This window comes from Leptopilina heterotoma, unplaced genomic scaffold, assembly GCF_015476425.1.
Source record: "Leptopilina heterotoma isolate Lh14 unplaced genomic scaffold, ASM1547642v1 Lhet_52, whole genome shotgun sequence".
NCBI classification, from domain to species: domain Eukaryota; kingdom Metazoa; phylum Arthropoda; class Insecta; order Hymenoptera; family Figitidae; genus Leptopilina; species Leptopilina heterotoma.
In genome coordinates, this window is record NW_025111114.1 from 3308272 (window position 1) to 3331403 (window position 23132).

Sequence of the window (23132 nt, forward strand, 5' to 3'; positions counted from 1 at the left end):
TGTTAAATTATTTACAAACTCACCTAATTAGATTTTTTTATTCTATATAAAGAGAGATTAAATATTTAGACTGCAATAAAAATCCGTTTGGAATAAGAATTTTCCATTTTTTTCTGAAACAAAAAAAAAACATACGATTTAAAGTCTTCGATTATGGATAAATTCAAGTATAACTATAAAATAAAATTTAATTATAAAAAAAATTCTTTGGAAATAATTTGTAATGCTACAAACAATAAATTATTGTTTTGATAAATTTTTCACAGATTTGAAAACGAAACTTTTACGACAATTTTAATAAAATTCTCCGATATAATTCAATTATTTTCAATACCTACAATAATTATTTTCAATTCTTCTTAAGAACTTAATTATTTTCACAAATAGCTAATTTTTTTCATGGGAATTCAATTATTTAACAATATTTGAATGAAATTATTCGCAAGAAATCAATTATTTTCATAAATAATAAAATTTTTCTCGGGAATTCGAAAAATTATAATGAAATTGATCATAGAATATAATTATTTTCGTAAAATATAACATTTCTTAGTAAAAATACAATTATTGTCAAAAACGTTAGTAAAAATCTTCGAAACAATGTAATTATTTTCGTAAAAAATAAAATTCTTCGAAGCAATTCAATTATTTAAGAAATTTAAATAAAATTTTTCCCAAGAATTCAATTATTTTCAAAAATAAAATTTTTCACAGGAATTCAATTATTTAAAAAAAAAATTTAATAAAATTCTTCGTCAGATTTCAATTTTTTTAATATTTTTTAATGAAATTTCTTGAAAAAATTTAATTATTTTCAAAAGTTTTTTAAAAATTCTGAGAAATTCAATTATTTAAAAAAAATTTGAATAAAATTCTTCATAAGAAATCAATTATTTTCGTAAATACTAATATTTTTTCCGGAGTTCAATTATTTTCAGAAATAAATTTCTTCACTGGAATTCAATTCAATTTTAAGATTGTATTTTCACGTGAATAATTGTTTATATTGGTAAATTTGTTTTAGAAAGAACAACTTTGTTTACAAAAAAACTCTGTTATCTCAAATAATTGATGTTAATTACTAGAAAATAACTTTTAGTTTAAAATAAAATTTTTATCTTGCGAAATAATTATTTTCCGTATGTCAATTGATAAAAAAGTACCCAAAAAATTATGTTTGTTATCAAGAGAATATAAATACTGTAACCAAACTCAGTTGTTTACTAATTTTTATTTAAAACTACTCCAAGTATCACACTTTGAATAAAAAATATGTATTTATTTAAAACTCTATACCTTTTGTTATTCTGCTTAATTTTGTGTCTTTTTTTACCAACAATAAATGCTGCATGCAAAGTACAAGGATTATTTTGTGTTAAGAAAAGAAAATATGAATGCTGCAGTGGTATGTGTCTTCAAAGATACGGAACTTGTTTTGGATAAATTGTAATAACAGTTGTTTTTGAGTAAGTAAAATATTAATAAATAAATTTAAATCGAAATGTTACGAATAATAATTAATTTTTATGGAACTTATTCCGCAGACAGCTGCGGAAAAAAAGCAGCGTATTTGATTTGAATTTAAGGCAATAATTTAAAAATTATGGAAAACGATTATTAAAAATCAAGACTATTTACAGAGAGAAAAAAATCTGCTTTTTCTCTTGATTTTCACCAAGTTCTTTTTTAGATTTGATTTTGTAAAATTCGAGTGACATTAAAAATTATATTTGTCAAAATCGTCAAAATAAACAAAAGTTCAAAATGTACGTTAAATTATTTACAAACTTACCTAATTAAATTTTTAATTTTATAAAGTGGAATTGAAATATTTATATTACAATAAAAATCCGTTTTCAATTTACATTTTGCTTTCTATTTTTCTCTAAAACAAACAACAATAACAGACGATTTAAAGTTTTCTTAAAGAAAACATGGACGCCAATGTTGACATTTGACAAAGACGAAGTGACAGTTAAAATACAAAATTTTTTTTTCTCTTAAATTGTTTGTTTTTTTTATATTTATTTTAAAATATTAAAATATTTTCCAATTTTCATTATTTTTATTAATCGAATTGAAGACAAATATAACAAAAGTATTTTATTTTTTAATTTTTACATATAACTTTTTAAATAGACCCGCTCTTCCCGACCAATGAGAAGCTCGTACGAAAGCGCAAGCGCAGCAAGTGCTTTTTGGTCGTGAGAACCAGCCTTTAATGTCGTATATTTATCAACAGTCGTCTAGTGTCACAGTGTAGTGTGAAGTGTGGTTATAAATAAGTTGTCAATATTTATTTTTTACGTAAGAAAAGTCACAAATTTTTAATAAATTTATGAATGTAAGCATGTATCTAATAATTTATTGACAGCAAATTAAAGTTCTCGATTGAACAAGCGAAATACACTAAAGGATCATTGTTATTCACTTTACTGTAAAACCGCGTAGGAAATTTGCATTTTCTTTTAAAAATAATGCCCCTAATTACGATTTGGTAGTAACAATTAAAAATACAATCATTAAAAAGCAATAAACACAAAAAGAAAAGTGGATACTTGTGTAAAAATTTCTAAAACACGTTTTTAAGGTTAGAAAAACAATAATGAACGGAATTAATTCTTGACTAAGAAAAAAAGTTAGGAATTTTTTTTTAAATTTACTTTTTAATTACCTATTTCAAAAACAGATGATTGATTTCCCGAGAAATATATATAAAAAATAATTTTGTATATTAGGATTATGACCTTGAAAAAAGTGGCTCTCCCTAGCGACGAATTCAAGCATAAGGCGTATAGGTAGGGATTTCTGATTTCTTTCGATATAATAATTTACAAAATTTCCAACATTTCCCAACCAAAGTTTTAAACTCACGAAAAGACGACGACAACGACGACGTGTGTTAATGCGTGTGTGAAAGTGTGTTTTGTAAATAATCGAATAACTCGAGAATTGGATATAATTTCGATACTATTTTTTATATGAGGAAAATAACACCTTACTAATATTAAACTTGATATTCAAAGAGTTGAAAATTCAATTTACCCCGACAAAAAAGTAAAGAAAGCTTATGTGACTTTGAACTATTGTGAAATGTCGACAGTCTCTGCGACTAAACTGTCTCCTCCAGCAGTAAGTCGTACACAAAGTTCAAGTGGAATCGTGCAACCTGGTGTGGTGAATAAGTGTATTATTTGCGGTCAATTTGACAGACTGCTAAAGTGTTCAAGGTGCAAAATTGCATTTTACTGTTCCAAGGAGCATCAGAAACTTGATCGAAAAAATCATAAATCATTTTGTTTGAAGAGTATTTCGGAAACAATTACAACACCAACCGAGGAGGCTATTTCCAATATTGTTCTCGATTGTGATAAGGAGAAGGAACAAAAGGAACAAAATAAACTTCCAGAGAAGAAAATCCTTACTAATTCTAACCTCAAAAAGAAAATTGTTAAAAGGGAACCTTCTGCTGGACCTTCGGCTGATCGATTCCGTGGTATGTATGACAAAGTATTTGAATTCTTTTGTTTTCTATTCTAGTGTTTCATTTATCTCTTTCTTTTTTGCTGCAAAGTAGTTTTTTATTGTTTTGATATTTTTTGAGAAAATGAAGAAGTTTCAATAAAGTTAATAAATAGTTTCAATTTTTTCTTTTTCTTTTTGCTGTAAAGTAGTTTGTGTTTTGTTTTGATACTTTTTTGAGAGAATAAAGAAGTTTCAATTTTTTATCTCTTTCTTTTTGCTGCAAAGTAGTTTTTTATTGTTTTGATACTTTTTTGAGAGAATAAAGAAGTTCACCAAAAAGTAAATAGAGTTTCAATTTTTTATCTATTTTTTTGCTGCAAAGTAGTTTTTGTTTTATTGTTGTGATACTTTTTTGAGAGAATAAAGAAGTTTCAATTTTTTATTGTTCTGATACTTTTTTTGAGAGAATAAAGAACTTTTTTTAAGAAAAATTGTTGACAAAAAATATTAATCAGATTTAGATTTATAACAATTATTAAAAATAGAGAAGTAAGAGAGAGCGTTTTTTCCTTTTTGTTTATTTTTGTTTATTGCAGAATCGACGAACAAGGCGGACGGTTGGACGTCACCAATAACGTCTGAAGGAAGTTCTGAGGCAACAATCCTGGGCGCTCGTGCCGAATCTTTGAATCCCTCATTAGAAGGTCAAAACGAAGCAGGCATGCATGCCTGTGAATATAATGGTGTGAATAATTTCCCCCAACCCACGGACAATGAATCTCACATAACAGTTTTTAAAAAAATCAAAAATGGATTACTCGACGATGTTTGTAAGGGTGTGATAACGGATATGAATTTATATGGTTTATGTGCCCTCGATGGTTTTATGGGCGATGAAATTGGTGCCGCAGTGTTAAATGAAGTATTGAACGTTTATAGTGCTGGTTTATTTAAAGATGGACAATTAGTATCAAATAGAGCTGGTGCAAATGATTCGAGAACTATTCGCAGCGATCAAATTGCATGGCTCGATGGAAAGGAGGGAAATTGTCCCAATATAGGTTTACTTATATCCCAAGTTGATGCCATTATAATGCGAGCAAATAAAATGATCAACAATGGAAAATTAGGCGACTACACAATAAACCAAAGAACGAAGGTAAATTTTTTATTTCACTTTTTCCAAATAAATTTAAACTTCATATATCGATTTCAATTTGTTTCATCTCTCACGCTGTTTACAGGGAGTATTTTTAAAATTCAAGTCCAAGAGTGAATTCATCAAATCGTCAATTAAATTGGAGAACGGAGAAATTTTCATTAATTTTGATAAAACGAGGAGAGTAAAAAAGAGACAGAGAGGGAGGGAGAGAGAGAGAAGTGTTAAAATTAGGCATGCGCTTTCAAAAAACGTTAATGCTGTTGGTCACGTAGGCCACATTTCCCTTTCTCCCCCCCCCTCTCCTCAATTGTTTCTGATATTTTCATCCTAGAGCAACACCCACATTAAGTAATCGAATGTTGTATACACACAATATGAATAACCCAAATTTGAATTAAGACGGTTTGTAATATTGTCAAAAATTCCTTCAATTCGCGTCGTGTGCAAAGCTCTTTTTTTAACCTTCTTAAAGGTGAAATGATTCCTTCAGTTATTTCTTCTTATCTGACCTACCTCTAGACAGTTTTTATTATCCAAACACACATCAAACTGTTTTTCAACAAGATTAACAGATTCCTCTACATTTAACAATAATAATACTTACTCGCGAAATGAGAAATGAGTGTCGATTATTATTCACGATCAGTGGGTCAAGGTTGAGAGTAAAATCCCAATGTCGAGTAGCGGAATTAATTTTCAAAAATTAAATTTCATTTTTATCCAAGGTATTCCAAGACTCGGAGTGATCGATATCTTCATGTTTTATAATAATATTCTTTTAAATTATTATATTTCAAATTTTTGAATATCTTAATTTCAATAAAAAAAATAATGATTAAATATTTATTTAAAAATGAAATGTTTTCGAATAATTTTCGTTTTAAAAACCTGGAAAACCTGGAAAAGTCAGGGAATTTGAAAAGAGCAAAAGCGTGGCAACCCTGTTATTTTTTAGTTTTCTCGAAAACGAGATAAAAAAAAACTAAAGAAGATGAAGAAAAAGAAAGAAAATAGGGGGGGGGAGGGAAAAAAATTATAAGATGAAGAAATGATGATGAAGACGATTTTCAAGGAAATTTTGAGAAAGCTAAATGATAAAGAAAAAAATGTTTTACATTGTTTTGATAAATATAAAACAAGGAAGTGGTCAGTAAAATGATCTATATATTCGTATCATGTACCTGCTCATTTTTCACATTGTTGCTGCACACGGCTTATCTTATCTGATTCATATAAGAATGCAAAATCATCACTTATCATTGAAACACATAAGAGGATTTTGCATTTTTTTTTCTCCTTATTCTCAAGGTTATTTTTATTCATCTTCTGCAATTTCTTGAAAAAAAATTAATTAATTTTCGCTTTAACCATTCTTTGAATAATCGATAATATTCGAAAGTACTTAAGACTGTCAATAATTAGTTTTAAACGTTCGATAAACACCATTGGGTTTTTAGATGTCGATTATTTTGATTATTTTTAAAGTGGCAATATTCACATTCGCTGGTGGAAAGAATTACTTTGACAAATACCGTATCGTGAATATTTAATATTTGTTCGAGAATTGACAGATTTTTTTTGCCGAGTTTCTCATTCCTAACGTCATTGGCTCTTTAAATATCCCTTAATTGTTCAATTTTTTTTCTCTTTCCCGAAAAGAAAAGAAAAGAAAAAAAAATCATTTCGACTATTTTCATTTCTTTTTACATTTATCATTTCCAAATTTTTCTTGTGAAAAATTTAATTAAAATCTTTAAAAAGTAAATTAAGTCTCACGAGAAATTTAAGTGAAATAATATTGAAAATATATTCTTATATTTAAAGTTTTATCAAAATTTTTGAAAATAATTGAATTTTTGCGAAGAATGTAATAATTATCATGTTTTTAAATAATTCAATTTTTTCGAGAAATATTGAATTGCGGAAATAATTGAAATCTTATGGTAAACATTTGATTGAAATTGCATTGAAAAATAAGTGAATTCTTATTTCAAGAATTTTACCATATAATTTTTCAAAACAATTAAATTCCTATGAAAAAGTTTAATACTTAGGAAAAGAATTAAATTTTTTTTAAAGATCGAATTAAATTATTCTTATTAACTTATTATAAAGAATATTATTGAAATTTTTGCTTCGAATTTTATTTAAATTCTTTAAAGTAATTAAATTGATGCTAAAAATTTTATTAATGATGAAAAGTCACTGAAATCTTGCTAAAAATTGTATTCAAAATTTTCAAAAATAATTGAACTTTTACATGGAATTCAATTTAAATTTTATCAAAAGTATCTATAATTAAATTTTTTTCCTTACAAAGAATTTTATATTGAAATTTTTCGTTATAATACAATTTCTGCGAAGAATTTTATTAATTATGAATTAATAATTAAATTCTCATAAATAGTTTTATAAAAATTTTTCCAAAATAATTGATTTTCTGCGAAGAATTGTATTTAAATTCTATAAAATAATTAAATTCCTTTGAGTAATTTTATAAATTACAGAAATAATTGAAATCTTGTTAAGAATTTTTTAAAATTTTCGAAAATAATTGAATTTTTCCCAGGAATTTAATTTTATTGAAAATATTTCAATTCTCACATAGAAATTAATCAGAATTTTTCAAAGTAATTGAATTTTTGAGAAGAGTTTTATCAAATTTTTTAAAAAAAGTAATTTTTACAGTAAAATTTTATTATTTACGAAAATAATTGAATTTTTGCGGCGAATTTTATTAAAATTTATGAAAAAAATTGAATTTTGTATTTTATAAAAATAATTAAATTTTTGTGAAGAATTTTATAATTTATGAAAATAATTGAATTCTTGAGAAGAATTTTATTACGAGTTTTGAAAATAATTGAATTTTTACTGAAAAATTTTATTATTCATGAAAATAATTGAATTTTTGCTGCGAATTTTATTATTTATGAAAATAATTGAATTTTTGTGAAGAATATTATCGAATTTTTAAGAATAATTTAATTTTTACTGGAAAATTTTATTATTTACGAAAATAATTTAATTTTGAGAAAGAATTTTATTATTTATGAAAATAATTGAATTTTTGCTACGAATTTTATTATTTATGAAAATAATTGAATTTTTGCGGCGAATTTTATTAAAATTTTCGAAAATAATTGAATTTTTCCCAGGAATTTCATTTTATTGAAAATATTTCAATTCTCATATAGAATTTAATTAAAATTTTTTAAAATAGTTGAATTTTTGCTAAGAATTTTGTTTAAATTTTTCAAAATAATTGAATTTTTGCTAAGAATTTTATTTAAATTTTTCAAAATAATTGAATTATTTTTGGAAATTTTATTGAAAATAATTGCGAAGAATTTTATAAAATTTTTGGAAATAGTAACTAATTATAATTAATTAGTAAATTAGTTAATAATTGAATTTTTTAAAATAAGAAAATAAAAAATTAAATTAGTATTTGAAAATAGAAAATTAAATTAATATTTGAAAGGAAAAAATTTAATTAATATTTGAAAATAAAATTCTTTTATTTTGCATATCTAATAATAATAAAATATAGACAATATTTTTTGTCTTGTGATTTTTATCATTTTATTTAGTAAAATAATAAAATAATGAACAAGTTATTTTTATTCAGTAAAATAATAAATATGTTTCTATATTATTGTTCATTTACATAATAAATAAGTTTATTTATTAATTTTTTATTTTAGTTTATTTTATTCAGTAAAATAATAAATATTTTTTTCTATTATTATTCAGTTAAATAATAAAAAAAATTATTATTATTCAGCACTTTTCCATAAATTGTTCATGTTTAGAAAATTTGAAGTTGTTGTATATCAACATAAATCGTGTTAGCAATAGCGGCTACTTTATTGTTGAATAAATTATACATATTCATAGAATGGCAAATAATACGATGCGGTTCACAGATGTATTCTTTGCTTATTATCAACAGCAGGTTCACTGATAAATGTATGAATCACATTATGTTCCTTCTTTAGTCACGTAGGCACTTTTTTTGTTTACTTTTTCAGAAATTATTTTTAGTTTATAAATTAAGTTAAATACCTTGTCCATTTTATATTTAGAATTGTCTTACAGTTCTTTACATTGAGAGAGAGAAAGAGAGCTATTTTGCAAATCAATTTTCAATACTTTTTATCCACAAGTTTTTTATTTTTCAAATGAAGGAAATATTTTTCTTTTGATGAAAAATAAAGTAAAAACTAAATTAAAACCTCTAAATTAAATATTTAGAAATTTTTTTATTTTGATTATTTTTTTCTGAACATTTAGAAATTAAAATTCATTTCGTTTTGAAACGTGACGCAAAACGACTGACTATTTGGTAATATTATGAAGTTTAAAATTTTATTCTAAAAATGTAAGTTATCATAATATTAGATATTTAGATTGTCGTAGATACATTATCAGATACTTTATCACAGTTGTAATTTTGTATTTGCTTCTACTCGTAATGAATTCTTAATGGGTTAAAGAATAGAAAAATTACTGTGTTTATTTTCAAAAATTTTCATATTTTGTGAGGAGAAACTTATTTTTCACGACTAAACTCACCAGGAAGTAAATAATTTATCTTTTCACTGAAAATCGTCAATTAGTTTTACAAACTTTTTTTTCTTTTCGAATTGATTTCAAACGTCGCTGAAATTCTCAATATTTAGTGATCAACGATTGAGAGAAAAAAAAATATTTTTCCTCATGGAAACAATAAAATCTTTTGTTTAGAAATTTTTCTTTTTCAACTTACTGATCAAACAATTCTGCGAAACATTTTTCGTACAAAAATTAGACAGAAAAAGAAAGAAAAATATTTTTTTTTTATACAAAAATAGAGAAAATGGATTTTATATATTATTATATTTTTTTACATATTTAATTTAATTCAATTTAAATAAATTAAATTTAATATCTAAATATTTAATGACTAAGAATTTTTGACATAAATATTTAATTAAATTCTAAATTTAATTAATATTTCATTTAATTATAAATTTAATAAATATATTTTTCATTATAAATTAAATTTAATTAAATTCCACATTAAAAAAATCCAAAGGTAGAAAAATAATTTTTGTTCAAAATCGTTAATTATATAAACATCGTGAAATTCGGCAACGTAAATTGAAGGAAAAATCATATTGTCAAAAATTTGTTATGTGTTCTTGAACACGTAGTCCAGGTTACACGTGATGATTTTAAAAGTGCAGCCAACAAAATGTGAAATGCATGACACAATTTATCTAATTGGGACAAAATCTCCAAAAATTAATTAAATTTTCTTTTCGAAAATTACAAATTCATATTTTTTCAATTGTCAAATACTCAAATTTGTCGAATCGAAATTGTACCAGTATTTTATTGACTTGTTAATTAATAATTTCCCTTATAACTGGCATTATCGTATTACATTACCGGATTACATATTAAAAATATGAATCCGAAAAAAGAAGATAATTGCGTAAGTGAAATTTCTGTTCTGTCCCACTATTTAATTCTGCCATTTTTTTTTTATTTTTCTATAAAGGTAACCGGTTTAAGCAATCCTGTTTCTTGTATATATATACGATTTCCGAGAAAAGTATAGATGATAATAATCCATGTGAGAGGACAAACTGTGCGTTAGTTAAAAAAATGTCTTATACTCATTGAGGTTCATTAAAATCTTGTAATTTGGATAATCATTTCACATTTTCAGAAATATTATTCAGAAATTCGTATTTTAGATTCTCCAATGTTTTTTTTTTCTCTTATGATTTTTACGATCACGTTCATTCATGAAGGATTATTTTTAAATCTCTTTCAAACTCGTAGGTAAGCTCTTTGTGAATAAAAACAAAGACCGATCTCCTTTTGCATTGAATCTGCGGAACAATGTAAAAAATTGAATTTAATGAAAATTTATTTTTCTTTGCAGTGGAAATTTTTATTGAGTTTTACAGTGTCTTAAATCTAGAAGAGAAAACGTTTATTATAATTAATAATTAGTTTAAAATAAGTTTTTATAATAATATATTATTATATAAAATAATATTACAGTGAAACCTGTCGGAATGCAACTGGATTTTTTAAATTTCATGACTGTAAATAAATTTTATGATCCTTAAAAAATTGTTTTACAATTTAAATTTGTAATATTTTTACAATATTTTTGAACCATCTGGAGCTAAGTGAAAATAATTCTTGTTGGACATTTTTGAATACAAAAAATTTTTTTAAATAGAGTTGCATTCCGACAGGTTCGACTGTAACAAAAATATATTATTATAAAGAAAAATATTAATATAAATATTATATTATTTTACAGAAAACTATTAGTATAATTAATTTATTATATGATATAAATAATTTGAAAAGTGTTCATTTAAAAAAATGAGAATGTAATATCTGAATATTTTTTTGTGGTTTACAAAGTACTTTAAATTATCCGTTTGACAGATTTATTGCTACAATTATAAAACTTCTAGGAACAGGAAATTTTCCTTATTTTGAAAATAATAATGACAAACGTGTCAAGTAATTTATGATAACTATTCTTGGATTTAGAATCGCATTAAAATTCATTTCTAAAGAATTCTTTTTGCTCCTATTTTTTCAACATTTTCCTCAAAAAAAAAAAAAAAAAATTTGTAATGTTCAAAAGATAAATTTATTTCAATATATTCTTCATTTATATTGTATATTTTTTATTATTATTTCTATTTTTATTATTATTATTTTTTTGTTACTATTGTTATTTTTAATATTAATTTTTATGTTATTATTGTTATTTTTATTATTAGTTTTTTGTTACTATTGTTACTATTGTTATTTTTTATTATTATTATTATTATTATTATTATTATTATTATTATTATTATTATTATTATTATTATTATTATTATTTATATTACATTATAAATTTTTTCATTTTGCAGGCAATGGTGGCGTGTTATCCCGGTCACGGTACACATTACGTTAAACATGTAGATAATCCAAATGGAGATGGAAGGTGCATCACAGCTATTTATTACCTCAATAGAGATTGGGACGTTAGAGTAAGTGATTTATAATTTTTTAATTGTTTTTTTGATTCCTAACTTTTTAAAAAAAATTTCTTTTTCAATATTTTCAATTTTAAAATTAATGTATTAAAAACCATTGAATTCTTGCAAAGAATCTTATCAAAATATTTGGAGAGAATAATTGAATTCCTTCGAAGAATTTTGTTATTTATGAAAATCGTAATTAAATTCTTCTGAAGAATTTCTTTGAACTTTTTTAAAATAATGGAGCTTTTTAATAATTTTAATTGGAAATTTTAAAAGCAATTGAATTTTATATAAAGAAGAATTATATTAAAATTGGATTGGAAATAATTGAATTCCTGAGAAGAATTTTATTATTTATAAAAAATAATTTAATTCTTGCGATCAATTTTTCTATTTATAAAAATAATTGAATTATTGCGAAGAATTTTACTATTTATAAAATAATTGAAATGTTTTGAAGAATTTATTAAAATTTTAGGAAATAATTGAATTGTTTTGAAAAATTTTATAGAAATATTTGAAAAGAATTAAATTAGTTCGAGAAAATCAACTAAAATTGTTTTGAAAATAATTGAATTTCTTTAAGGAATTTTATTAAAATTAAGAATATTTAAAATAATTGAATTCATCAGAAGAGTTTTATTATTTTTTGAAAATAATTGAATTCTTCCAATTTTATTGACGAATATATTTAAAAATTGCATTGAAAGTAATTTAATTTTCATATAGAATTTTTTTAAATGTTTTGAGAATAATTGAATTATTTTTAGAGAATTTTAAATTTTTTGTTAAAATTGAATTATGGGGAAATTTTTGAAAATATTTGAATTCTGCTGAGGGATTCAATTAAAATTGTTTTAAAAAGAATTGAATTTGTGCAAAGAATTTTACTATTTATAAAAATAGTTGAATTGTTACAAAGAATTTATTAAAATTTTAGGAAATAATTGAATTTTATGGAAATATTTTAATTCTGCAGAGGAATTCAATTAAAATTGTTTTGAAAAGAATTGAATTCCTGCAAAGAATTTTTGTATTTATAAAAATACCTAGTTGAATTGTTTCGAAGAATTTATTAAAATTTTAGGAAATTATTGAATTTTATGGAAATAGTTGAATTCTGCAGAGGAATTCAATTAAAATTGTTTTGAAAAGAATTGAATTTGTGCAAAGAATATACTGTTTATAAAAATAATTGAATTCCTGCGAAGAATTTTATTATTTATAAAAATAATTGAATTGTTGAGAAGGATTTATTAAAATTTTAGAAAATAATTGAATTCTTTCATGAAATTTTCTTGAACTTTTGTTAAAAATAATTTAATTTTTGCAAAAAATGTTACTATTTATAAAAATAATTGAATTCTTCTTATAAAAATAATTGAATAATTGAACATTTGCTAGTTAAATTAATAATATTAAATTAAATTAATTGCGTTTCTAAAGATTTCAAATTCATATCTAATTTTTCTTTTCTTTGTTTAGAAATTCGGAGGATTGTTAAGGATATTCCCATTATGTTGGAAGGATCACGTGGCGAATATTGGTCCTTATTTCGATCGAATTCTATTTTTTTGGTCAGACAAAAGAAATCCACATGAAGTACAACCTGCTTATAAAACAAGATACGCTATAACGTTATGGTATTTTGATACCGAAGAAAGGAAGAGAGCTCTTCAAACGTATAAAAGACAACGTAAGAGGAATTTTTTTTCATTCACTTAAATTTAGCGTCAACGAATCTAGCTCTCAATTTCGATAACAATTATTTAAGGTTTTTTTGAAGATAAAATTGTCACTAATTTTAAAAAAATTCAAAAAATATCAGTTAATATTCTTTTCGGTTTCGTGAAAAAAAAATTTTCTTTGACGCTAAATTCAGGGATTTTTTTTTCAATTAACTGAGTAATTGACTGATTTATGATTAATATAATGGTTTCTAAATTTTTAAATATATAATATTTTTAAATATATTATATTTTTAAATATATTATATTTTTAAATATATTATATTTTTAAATATATAATATTTTTAAATATATTATATTTTTAAATATATAATATTTTTAAATATATTATATTCTTAAATATATTATATTTTTAAATATATTATAGTTTTAATATAAATTATATTTTTAATACAAATTAACTGATTAACTGAATTTTGAACGAAATCCTTTATTTTTTTTGCAGAAGAAGATGTTATGTTTCCTGGAAATTCGTGAAACGAAAAGGTAACAATGCAACCATTATGTTCATTGACTGAAAGCGTATGTTAAATTAAACTAAACCCGTGTTAAAAATCTGAATTTAATATACAAGAGGGTTGAAACTGAAAAATTAAAATACTTCTAAAAATGCAAAAAAAGAAAATAATTCGAATTTATTAACAATGTTAATAAATCAATTTTCAAATAAGAAATGTTAAAAAAAATTCTTTTGTTTGAGTGTGTGTGAAAAATAACGTAAATTTAGATGTACTTTCTGGCGCATTAAATTCTAATTAATTATTATCATTACCATAAAATCAATAGCTTTTGAATTATGGTTGAAAAAAAAATGATTTCACAAATTTCTTATTTAATGTGCAATAGTTGCAGATATATTCTTATTTCATAAATCTTCCATAAATTTTCGCTTGTCAAATTTTTCTCTTTTTACAATTTTTACATATTGATAAAAATTGTAAATTTACAATTTTGTCAGTTTCTTCCACGTCGACCCAAAATCTGCAGCTGTTTTTATCAACAGCAACTGAAATTGCGTTCTGTGATGTTTTAAAAACTAGAATTAATGCTAATTGTAACATTTCTCATTTACATTTTTTAAATTTAAAAAAAAAAAAATGCTCCTTGAAAGGCAAACGAGCGTCAAACTCATTTTTATTAATTTTAGATTTTTAAATTAATCAAATTTATTGTTTCGAAATAAAAATAGGATAAGAGATTTTGCAGAGCTTTTCCTACTTGTTTTTTTTAAATGGAAATTTTTTTAAGTTAGATTTTGTTTCTAACGTATTATCGAGGCATTATTGTTATTATTATTATAATTAAAGAAAAAAAAAATGTCATTTTTAAAGTGTTTCGGTATCTAGTATATAAATGGCAGGTACTTTTAAAACTTAGGAAATGACACATATTTTCCAGTATTTTTTAATTAGTCGTGAGAAAATTTGCATTTTGTAAGAGACAGAGAGGAAAAAAAGGAGAAATATATGTTTGAAACATAATTTCGTTTTGTAATAATTGACGGAATGTTAAATTATCAAAGACTAGTAGTTAATTTATTATTTTTGAAATATTTGAAATCACATTTGTACCTGTCTTGCTTTTATATATAGAATTTTATGTCCTGCAAATATTGATGTGACAAAAAAGAAAAATATTAAAAGCGAGCCTAAACGAAGCGAATTAGGACTCTATAATTTTACTTAAAAAAAATTAAGATCTCGTAATTTGAGAGTCATGTTATTATAATTGAGATTCAATTTCGATAATGTAGTCTTTATTATTTTAGGTACTGATCGATAAACTATTCTTAAATAATTAACTTATTTTTGATGCTCACATTTAAAAATTTATATTAATTATTCGTAATATTAAATTTATTGTAAGTTATTAACGGAGACGACTCCTCAAACATTGTCAAAGTAAAAGAGTTTATTATATGCAAAAAAAAAACAAGAAACAAAATGTAATAAATGCTGTACATAGTTTAAAATTGTCTTTCTTGTTTCCCTCCTATATAGGTATATAGTAATTTGTATAAAAATAAATTATTACTTACAATTTTATTTTTCATTTATTCATTAATTTGACAGTCTGTTATTTGATCCTCCAAAAGTTCTGCGGGATTGTACGCTTGGAAACTAAAACCGGATCTCAAAAATGAACCTGGATTGATGACGTGACATTTTGAAAATTCTGTTTTGTATGATGAAAATGAATCCGCTACGACGATGAGATCCGGAGTGGGAAAAAGTTGTAAAGCATGATCGTATTTCCAGTAAATCGGCGTTGCTTGAAGAGTCAATGGCACCAGGTGAGATTGACATACTATCGACTTTGCGTACTGAAAATAAGTTTTTTGTACATACTTTTCGATTTTCCTTTTTTTTTATCGAATTAGAGTTTTAAAAATTCAAATATTCAGGGCTCGAACTAGGTCCGTAAATTTGCTTAAAGTCCGCAAAAGTCAGTTTTTTGAAAAAAGGTCCATAAAGTTCGTAATTTGCTTGAGAAAAGACGAAAAGTTCGATTGTACAATATAATTTGGAGAATTTTAGAGAAATTAAAAATGATTGTAGAAATTCAATTATTTTCAAAAGTAATAAAATTCTCGTCAAAATTTCAATTATCTTTCTAAATAATAAAATTCTTGTCAAAATTTCAATTATTTTCAAAAATTTTTCTCAATTCAATGATTTTTAATAAATACTAATTTAATAAAATTTTCTAAAAGAATTTAATTATTTAAACAAAATTTTAATAAAAATTTCACAGGAATTTAATTACATACAAATTTTTTATAAATTTCTTCGCACCAATTCAATTATTTTTAATTTTTTAATGAAGCTTCTCGAAAGAATTATTCAATTTTATATTCAGAGAATTTAAGAAAAGAGTTCTGAGAAATTCAATTATTTTTAAAAATTTAAATAAAATTCTTTTAAAAAATTCTATTATTTAAAAAAATTTTGACAACATTCTTTACCAGATTTAGTTAATAAAATTGCAATTTTAAAAATAATTGAATTATATATGAAAAAATTTTATTAAAATTGCAATTTTCTTAACAATTCTTCTTAAGAACTCAATTATTTTCACAAATAGCAAATTTTTTATGGGAATACAATTATTTAAAAATATTTGAATAAAATTCTTCGCAAGAAATCAATTATTTTCATAAATAATGAAATAATTCTTGGGAATTCAATTATTTAAAAAAAATTTGATAAAATCATTTATAAATTTGAAAAAATATAATAAAATTGATCATAGAAAACAATTATTTTCGTTAAATATAACATTTCTTCCTAAAAATACAATTATTGTGAAAAACGTTAGTAAAAATCTTCCAAACAATTCAATTATTTTCGTAAAAAATAAAATTCTTTGAAGCAATTCAATTATTTAAGAAATTTTAATAAAATTCTTCCCAAGAATTCAATTATTTTCAAAAATAACATTTTTTACAGGAATTCAATTATTTAAAAAAAAAAAAATTCTTCGTCAGATTTCAATTATTTTCAAGTTATTAATGAAATTTCTCGAAAGAATTAAATTATTTTCAAAAAGTTTTAAAAATTCTGAAAAATTCAATTTATTTAAAGAATTTTTAATAAAATATTTCATAAGAAATCAATTATTTTCATAAATAATAATATTCATATTCTTTAAAAAAATTATATATAATAATCGTCGTGATTCCAGATTTCCGGATCTCTGTCCACACTTGAAGTTAGTTATAGTTATTCTTTTGTTTTTTATACGTTTTGATAGAAAATAGAAATATACATATATACATATACATACATTATAATAATCGTAAGTTTCCTTTCCGTTAGCAAATTATCTGCATTCATTTGTTTGTTTTGAAAATTTAATTTTGTGGGTTAAGTATTAGCATTTTTTATATATTTTTTAATGTCAGACTTTTTAATGTGGAAAATACTTTACTTATTAAATTGTCTCGACTCTTTGGTAAAAAATCTAAAATTATCGAAAATTATCAAAAATTCAAAAATCCGAATTTCTTAAAATTTAACATTCTTTCCTCTCTTTTATGGGATTTAGCTTCATTATTTTTGTGCTTTTGAAAAATACTTTACTTATTAAATTGTCTCGACTCTTTGGTAAAAAATCTAAAATTATCAAAAATTCGAAAAAATTTAAAAATCCGTTTTTCTTAAAATTCAACATTTTTTCTTCTCTTTTATAGAATTTAGCTTCATTATTTTTGTGCTTTTGGAAAATACTTTACTTATTTAATAGTCTCGACTCTTTGGTAAAAAATCTAAAATTATCAAAAATTCGAAAAAATTCAAAAATCCGATTTTCTTAAAATTCAACATTTTTTCCTCTCTTTTATGGGAATTAGCTTCATTATTTTTGTGCTTTTGGAAAATACTTTACTTATTAAATTATCTTGACTCTTTAGTAAGAAATCTAAAATTATCGAAAATTATCAAAAATTCAAAAATCCGATTTTCTTAAAATTCAACATTTTTTCTTCTCTTTTATGGGATTTAGCTTCATTATTTTTGTGCTTTTGGAAAATACCTTTCTTATTAAATTGTCTCGACTCTTTAGAAAAAAATAAAAAATTTTTTAAAATTATCAAAAATCCGAAAAATTGAATATCTTAAAATTCAACATTTTTTCTTCTCTTTTACGGGATTTAGCTTCATTATTGTTGTGCTTTTGGAAAATACTTTACTTATTAAATTGTCTCGACTATTTGGTAAAAAATCTAAAATTATCAAAAATTCGAAAAAATTCAAAAATTTGATTTTCTTAAAATTCAACATTTTTTCTTCTCTTTTATGGGATTAAGCTTCATTATTTTTGTGCTTTTGGAAAATACTTTACTTATTAAATTGTCTTGACTCTTTGGTAACAAATCTAAAATTATCGAAAATTATCAAAAATTCAAAAATCCGATTTTCTTAAAATTCAACATTTTTTCTTCTCTTTTACGGGATTTAGCTTCATTATTTTTGTGCTTTTGGAAAATACTTTACTTATTAAATTGTCTCGAGTCTTTGGTAACAAATCTAAAATTATCAAAAATTCGAAAAAATTCAAAAATCCGATTTTCTTAAAATTCAACATTTTTTCCTCTCTTTTATGGGAATTAGCTTCATTATTTTTGTGCTTTTGGAAAATACTTTACTTATTAAATTGTCTTGACTCTTTGGTAACAAATCTAAAATTATCGAAAGTTATCAAAAATTCAAAAATCCGATTTTCTTAAAATTCAACATTTTTTCTTCTCTTTTATAGGATTTAGCTTCATTATTTTTTTGCTTTTGGAAAATACTTTACTTACTAAATTGTCTCGACTCTTTGGTAAAAAATGTGAAATTATCGAAAATTATCAAAAATTCAAAAATCCGAATTTCTTAAAATTCAACATTTTTTCCTCTCTTTTATAGAATTTAGCTTCATTATTTTTGTGCTTTTGGAAAATACTTTACTTATTAAATTGTCTCGACTCTTTGGTAAAAAATCTGAAATTATCAAAAATTCGAAAAAATTCAAAAATCCGATTTTCTTAAAATTCAACATTTTTTCTTCTCTTTTATGGGATTTAGCTTCATTATTTTTGTGCTTTTGGAAAATACCTTTCTTATTAAATTGTCTCGACTCTTTGGAAAAAAATAAAAAATTATTAAAAATTATCAAAAATCCGAAAAATTGAATTTCTTAAAATTTAACATTTTTTCTTCTCTTTTATGGGATTTAGCTTCATTATTTTTTTGGTTTTTTGGTTAAGTTGTAAAATGATTAATTTCTATTTGAATTCGTTTTTTTTTGAATGTAGAAAATCTGATGTTAATTTAATTCTTTTTTCGTTATGCACGGCAAAAAATATTTAGCTGGATGAACTACAGATTTCACTTTAGCAGCGAAATTTTTCAGTGCTTCAATTAATACTTTCGTTATTCTAGAGAAACTTATCGCTATTTCAAGTAAAACTTTTTTCAGTGTGTAATAATAATTATTTCTTTAAAAAGTATTTAATTTAAAATGGCTTTATAAAATAAGCAATGCAAAAGATGACCCAGATACTAATTGTAATTGTTCTAGCCATAGTTTAAGTCTAGTAATGTAAATTCTATTTAAATTGAGACCATTGAGTGAAATTATTTGAATTTTAGTTAGTTAAATCTCTTTGTTAGGTTATAATAATTATTTCTTTAAAATTTTTTAAATTGTTTAAAATAAGCAGCCCCATACAACATTCCCGCGCTCTTGCGCGCGGATAGTTTGGCTAGTTTTTAATAAAATTCATTGCAAGAATTCAATTATTTCATAAATAACAAAACTTACCGCAGAATTTCAATTATTTTTTATACAATTTGAAATAAAATGATAGAAAATTATAAATGAATGTTAAAAGCATTAGAGAGTGAATTTTTAGAAATATTCGGAAATAATTGAATTTTGAAAATTGTATTTTGAATTGTAAACAAATAAATTTGAAATTTTTCAGAGAACTTTCTCAAAAATTATTAAAAAATTAAATATTGTACAAAAATAATAAAATTCTTCTTAGGGATTCAATTATTTTCACAAATAATAAAACTCATCGCAAAATTTTAATTATTTTTAATACAATTTTAATCGAATTTATCGAAAAATGTAATTATTCTTAAAAACTTTATTGCAATTCGTCGAAAGAATTCAATTATTTAAAAATTTTTTGATAAAATTCTTTATGGGAATTGAATTTTAAGAAATATTCAAGTATTCAATAAATTATTTATTTTTGTATTTAAATAATATTCTAGTAGAATTTTCTAATAAAAATTGTTTTAAAAAATAATTTTCAGTTAAAATTTTAGACAATAATTAAATATTAAAAGCAATATAGCGTGAATTTTTAGAAATAATTGAATTTTGAAATTAATTTTTTTGAAAAAGTTTAATTGAATTTTTGTGAAATTATTTGGAGTAAAGAAATGGATTTGAAAATTGTCAAAGAACTTTTTCGAAAATTATTAAAAATAATCGATTTAAAGAAGAATTTTAGTTAAAAATTCTTGAAAGAATAATTGAATTGATAATAATTTTATTACTCGGTCATTTTTAATTATTATAAAACATGAAGAAATCTATGACTCCGAGTCAAAGACTCGGAGTTATCGATATCTTTGTTTTATAGTTATGAAAAATTTAATTTTTAGTTTTAAGTAAAATGTTCTCTTATTTGATTCGGACTGGTTATATTTTTGTCAGTAATTGGTCCGTAATTTTTTATTTTTGGTCCGTGAAGTCCGTACTTTTAAATACTTTCCCTAAGAGTTTTAAATTTAAAAATTGATTTCAAAAAGAAATATAATTCGAGAAAAAAATTGTATTTGAAAAAAATAGAAATAGAAAAGAAGAAAACAAATAGAAAATAAAAACTTACGTGCTCATAAACATTTCCAGTATTAAGAAACTTGAGTGTATTTCTACAAAGTTTCAATAAAATATCCTCTCTGAAAACGACAATTTCCTTAGTACAATACTGAATTCTACAGGGATTCGTGGCAAGATGTGTGTGAGGTACGCGTTTAATAAAATCGGCGACAACTGATTTTGGTAAAGGCGCTCTCGGCAAAATTCTCGGTGCACCAAGATCAAATGGTCCAGGAACCAGAATGAAATGTGACGTTTCTAAAATTGCATGATGCTGTGTGATTAAATCTGCGAGACTCTTGAAGCCATCTTTCAATTTTTGGGCACTCGTCGCGTCCGGTGGAAAGCTGAGAAAATTTCCAAAAAGTACAAATGCAACGGGCGGCGAATCAGAGAAACCATTTAAAATCTCCTTGAATTTCTCGAGTACACGAATGTCGTCCACCCAAAAGTCCGATATAAAAATAAGCATGTCCTTTTGAAGAATTTCTTGCTCGTGCAATTTTTCGGATAATTTTAATGATATTGGATTTGCACCACCGAAAGTGTTTACTGTTCCGAAAGCGACACGAGAATTTTCCGAAGGTTCCGACGGTGGAAATCCTATTTTCTCCACCTCGAATACACTGTCCGAGTAATTTCCACTCGCAATCACGATAGAACCTTCCATAATGAGACTCGTCTGAAAATCTTAAATTGCTGTTAAGAAAAATGAAAAATTTCGAAACTCAGACTTCGCACTCGATAATTAATTATTTTGAAAAAGTAGCTTTCAAACTAAAAAAAAAGTTTTAAAAAAATTAGCTATCGAAAAATTAAACTTGATAGTATTAAAAGTAATTGAAATTTTTTCATGAATTTTATTATTTATAAAAATAATTGAATTCTTGATTAGAATTTTATCATAAATTTTTTTTTTAAAAATTGAATTTCCATTTTATTCTAAAAAATAAATTCTATTCTAAATATTCTAGACTGAAAAAATTAATAACTATAAAAAGGATATTGCTTTCCTAAGATCCAACTTAACGCTCCCGTAACTATCTTCCAAATAAAATTCACCCTCGGTGAGTTGCGACAGAAGACCAATAACATAAACATTCTCCGTTTTTGCCTCACTGAGTAAATTTTCAATTGCAACCAATTCTAATTTTCCTTCATTGGATTCACCGAATTTCGAACTTTTGAAGTGATCGTGTCTTAAAGTTCGATAATAAAGTAAATCAAGTCGATCTTTAAAAACAAGTGACTTGTGCTCAGCATCTGGATATAAATCCTTGTCTACTGTCTTTATCATAAATTTTCTTCTTCCGAGGTCATATTGAACTTTAGGCGTGTCAAAGGCATTGATAATATTTATAATTGTTTCCGTGTCCTTTAAAGAAGTTGTTGGCCTTACATAATCATTAAAAGCAAGGATAATGTGCTCCTTCTGTACATTTGGTGTCTTTAGAGTTTGTGTTAATAATTGTTCTATAATTCCTGTGAGAAATTTGTCTCTTTCACTTTCTGGAATACCTCTCGATATTTGCCTCGCAACGTAGCCACTCAAGTTTCTAAACATGCAAATTTATTCACTAAATTTCATTTTGGAATTTTTAAAAATTGAAAATTTTACTAATTTACTATTTTACTCATTTACTAATTTTACTCTTGAACTTTAATAAATGATTTATTGAAAATTGATAAAAACTGCTATTTGGCTATTAAATTTCGAATTATTAAAATTTACCCAACGATCTAAACTTTATTTTAAATTCTAGAAAATATGTTTATTTAACAAATAATAGAAATTAATAAAAAGAATACTCACTTTGTGATAGTCAATCCATACAATGAAAACATTGTTTGCACTTGTTTTGTAAAAATCTCGTCTGCCATGATAATATTTTCTTTTTGTTTAAAAATGGACAATTTAATAGAATTAATTAAAAACTTTTTAAGAATCAGAAACGATAAGAATAATTCTATTTTTAATAACAGAACCAAAAGATTCTCCGCATGTCAATTTTTGAGGTTAATAAAAACAATCTTCTAGATTCCCGCCAAATCTGTTTGACAGCTGTGAAACAAACGAAACAAACATGCCTCTGCTGGCCAATGAGAGTGTGTTGTAAAACCTAAAAAGGCGGAATGAATTACACAAGGTTCGCGCCGATTGGCCCACAGGGTTGCCGCGCAAATTTTGAATTTAGCCAATGAGAGCGCTAGTTTAGCTGAAGGCGAAATCACATGGAAAACTCAAAAACACTAGAAAAACGTCAATTTTAGGGGCGACATCTACATATATCGAGCAGACAAACTCGGAACTAACGATTTTTCACC

The 23132-nt window shown here is 23.7% G+C and overlaps 2 protein-coding genes across 3 annotated transcripts; one reads left to right on the plus strand and one right to left on the minus strand.

Annotated features, from left to right (window-relative positions):
- Positions 1–23: 23 nt before the first annotated feature.
- LOC122508035 (DNA polymerase epsilon subunit 2) lies at positions 24–22886 on the minus strand. 2 transcript variants are annotated; one of them, XM_043621107.1, is made up of 5 exons: positions 22621–22886; positions 21814–22363; positions 20818–21498; positions 15466–15750; positions 24–113 (listed from the first exon to the last, which is right to left on the minus strand). In XM_043621107.1, exons 1-4 carry the CDS (start codon positions 22686–22688, stop codon positions 15481–15483), a joined length of 1569 nt encoding a protein of 522 aa, XP_043477042.1. In that variant the 5' UTR covers positions 22689–22886; the 3' UTR covers positions 24–113; positions 15466–15480. The 2 variants fall into 2 exon arrangements, with proteins under 2 accessions (XP_043477042.1, XP_043477041.1); XM_043621106.1 differs by lacking the exon at positions 24–113 and having other exon boundaries at positions 15451–15750.
- On the plus strand, positions 2243–14348 carry LOC122508037 (egl nine homolog 1). The gene is made up of 5 exons (XM_043621109.1): positions 2243–3496; positions 4062–4624; positions 11566–11685; positions 13165–13375; positions 13873–14348. The coding sequence occupies exons 1-5, from the start codon at positions 3094–3096 to the stop codon at positions 13902–13904; spliced, it is 1329 nt and encodes a 442-aa protein (XP_043477044.1). The 5' UTR covers positions 2243–3093; the 3' UTR covers positions 13905–14348.
- Positions 22887–23132: the final 246 nt, after the last annotated feature.

Excerpts from the sequence above, each read along its gene's own strand:
- LOC122508037 (XM_043621109.1), top strand. The coding sequence starts at position 3,094 with ATGTCGACAGTCTCTGCGACTAAACTGTCTCCTCCAGCAGTAAGTCGT. Across the intron at positions 3,497-4,061 it reads TTCGGCTGATCGATTCCGTG|AATCGACGAACAAGGCGGAC; the intron begins GTATGTATGACA and ends TGTTTATTGCAG. Across the intron at positions 4,625-11,565 it reads CAATAAACCAAAGAACGAAG|GCAATGGTGGCGTGTTATCC; the intron begins GTAAATTTTTTA and ends TTCATTTTGCAG.
- LOC122508035 (XM_043621107.1), bottom strand. The coding sequence starts at position 22,688 with ATGGCAGACGAGATTTTTACAAAACAAGTGCAAACAATGTTTTCATTG. Across the intron at positions 21,499-21,813 it reads AGTTGGATCTTAGGAAAGCA|GATTTTCAGACGAGTCTCAT; the intron begins ATATCCTTTTTA and ends ACAGCAATTTAA. Across the intron at positions 15,751-20,817 it reads CTGGAAATGTTTATGAGCAC|TACGCAAAGTCGATAGTATG; the intron begins GTAAGTTTTTAT and ends ACTTATTTTCAG.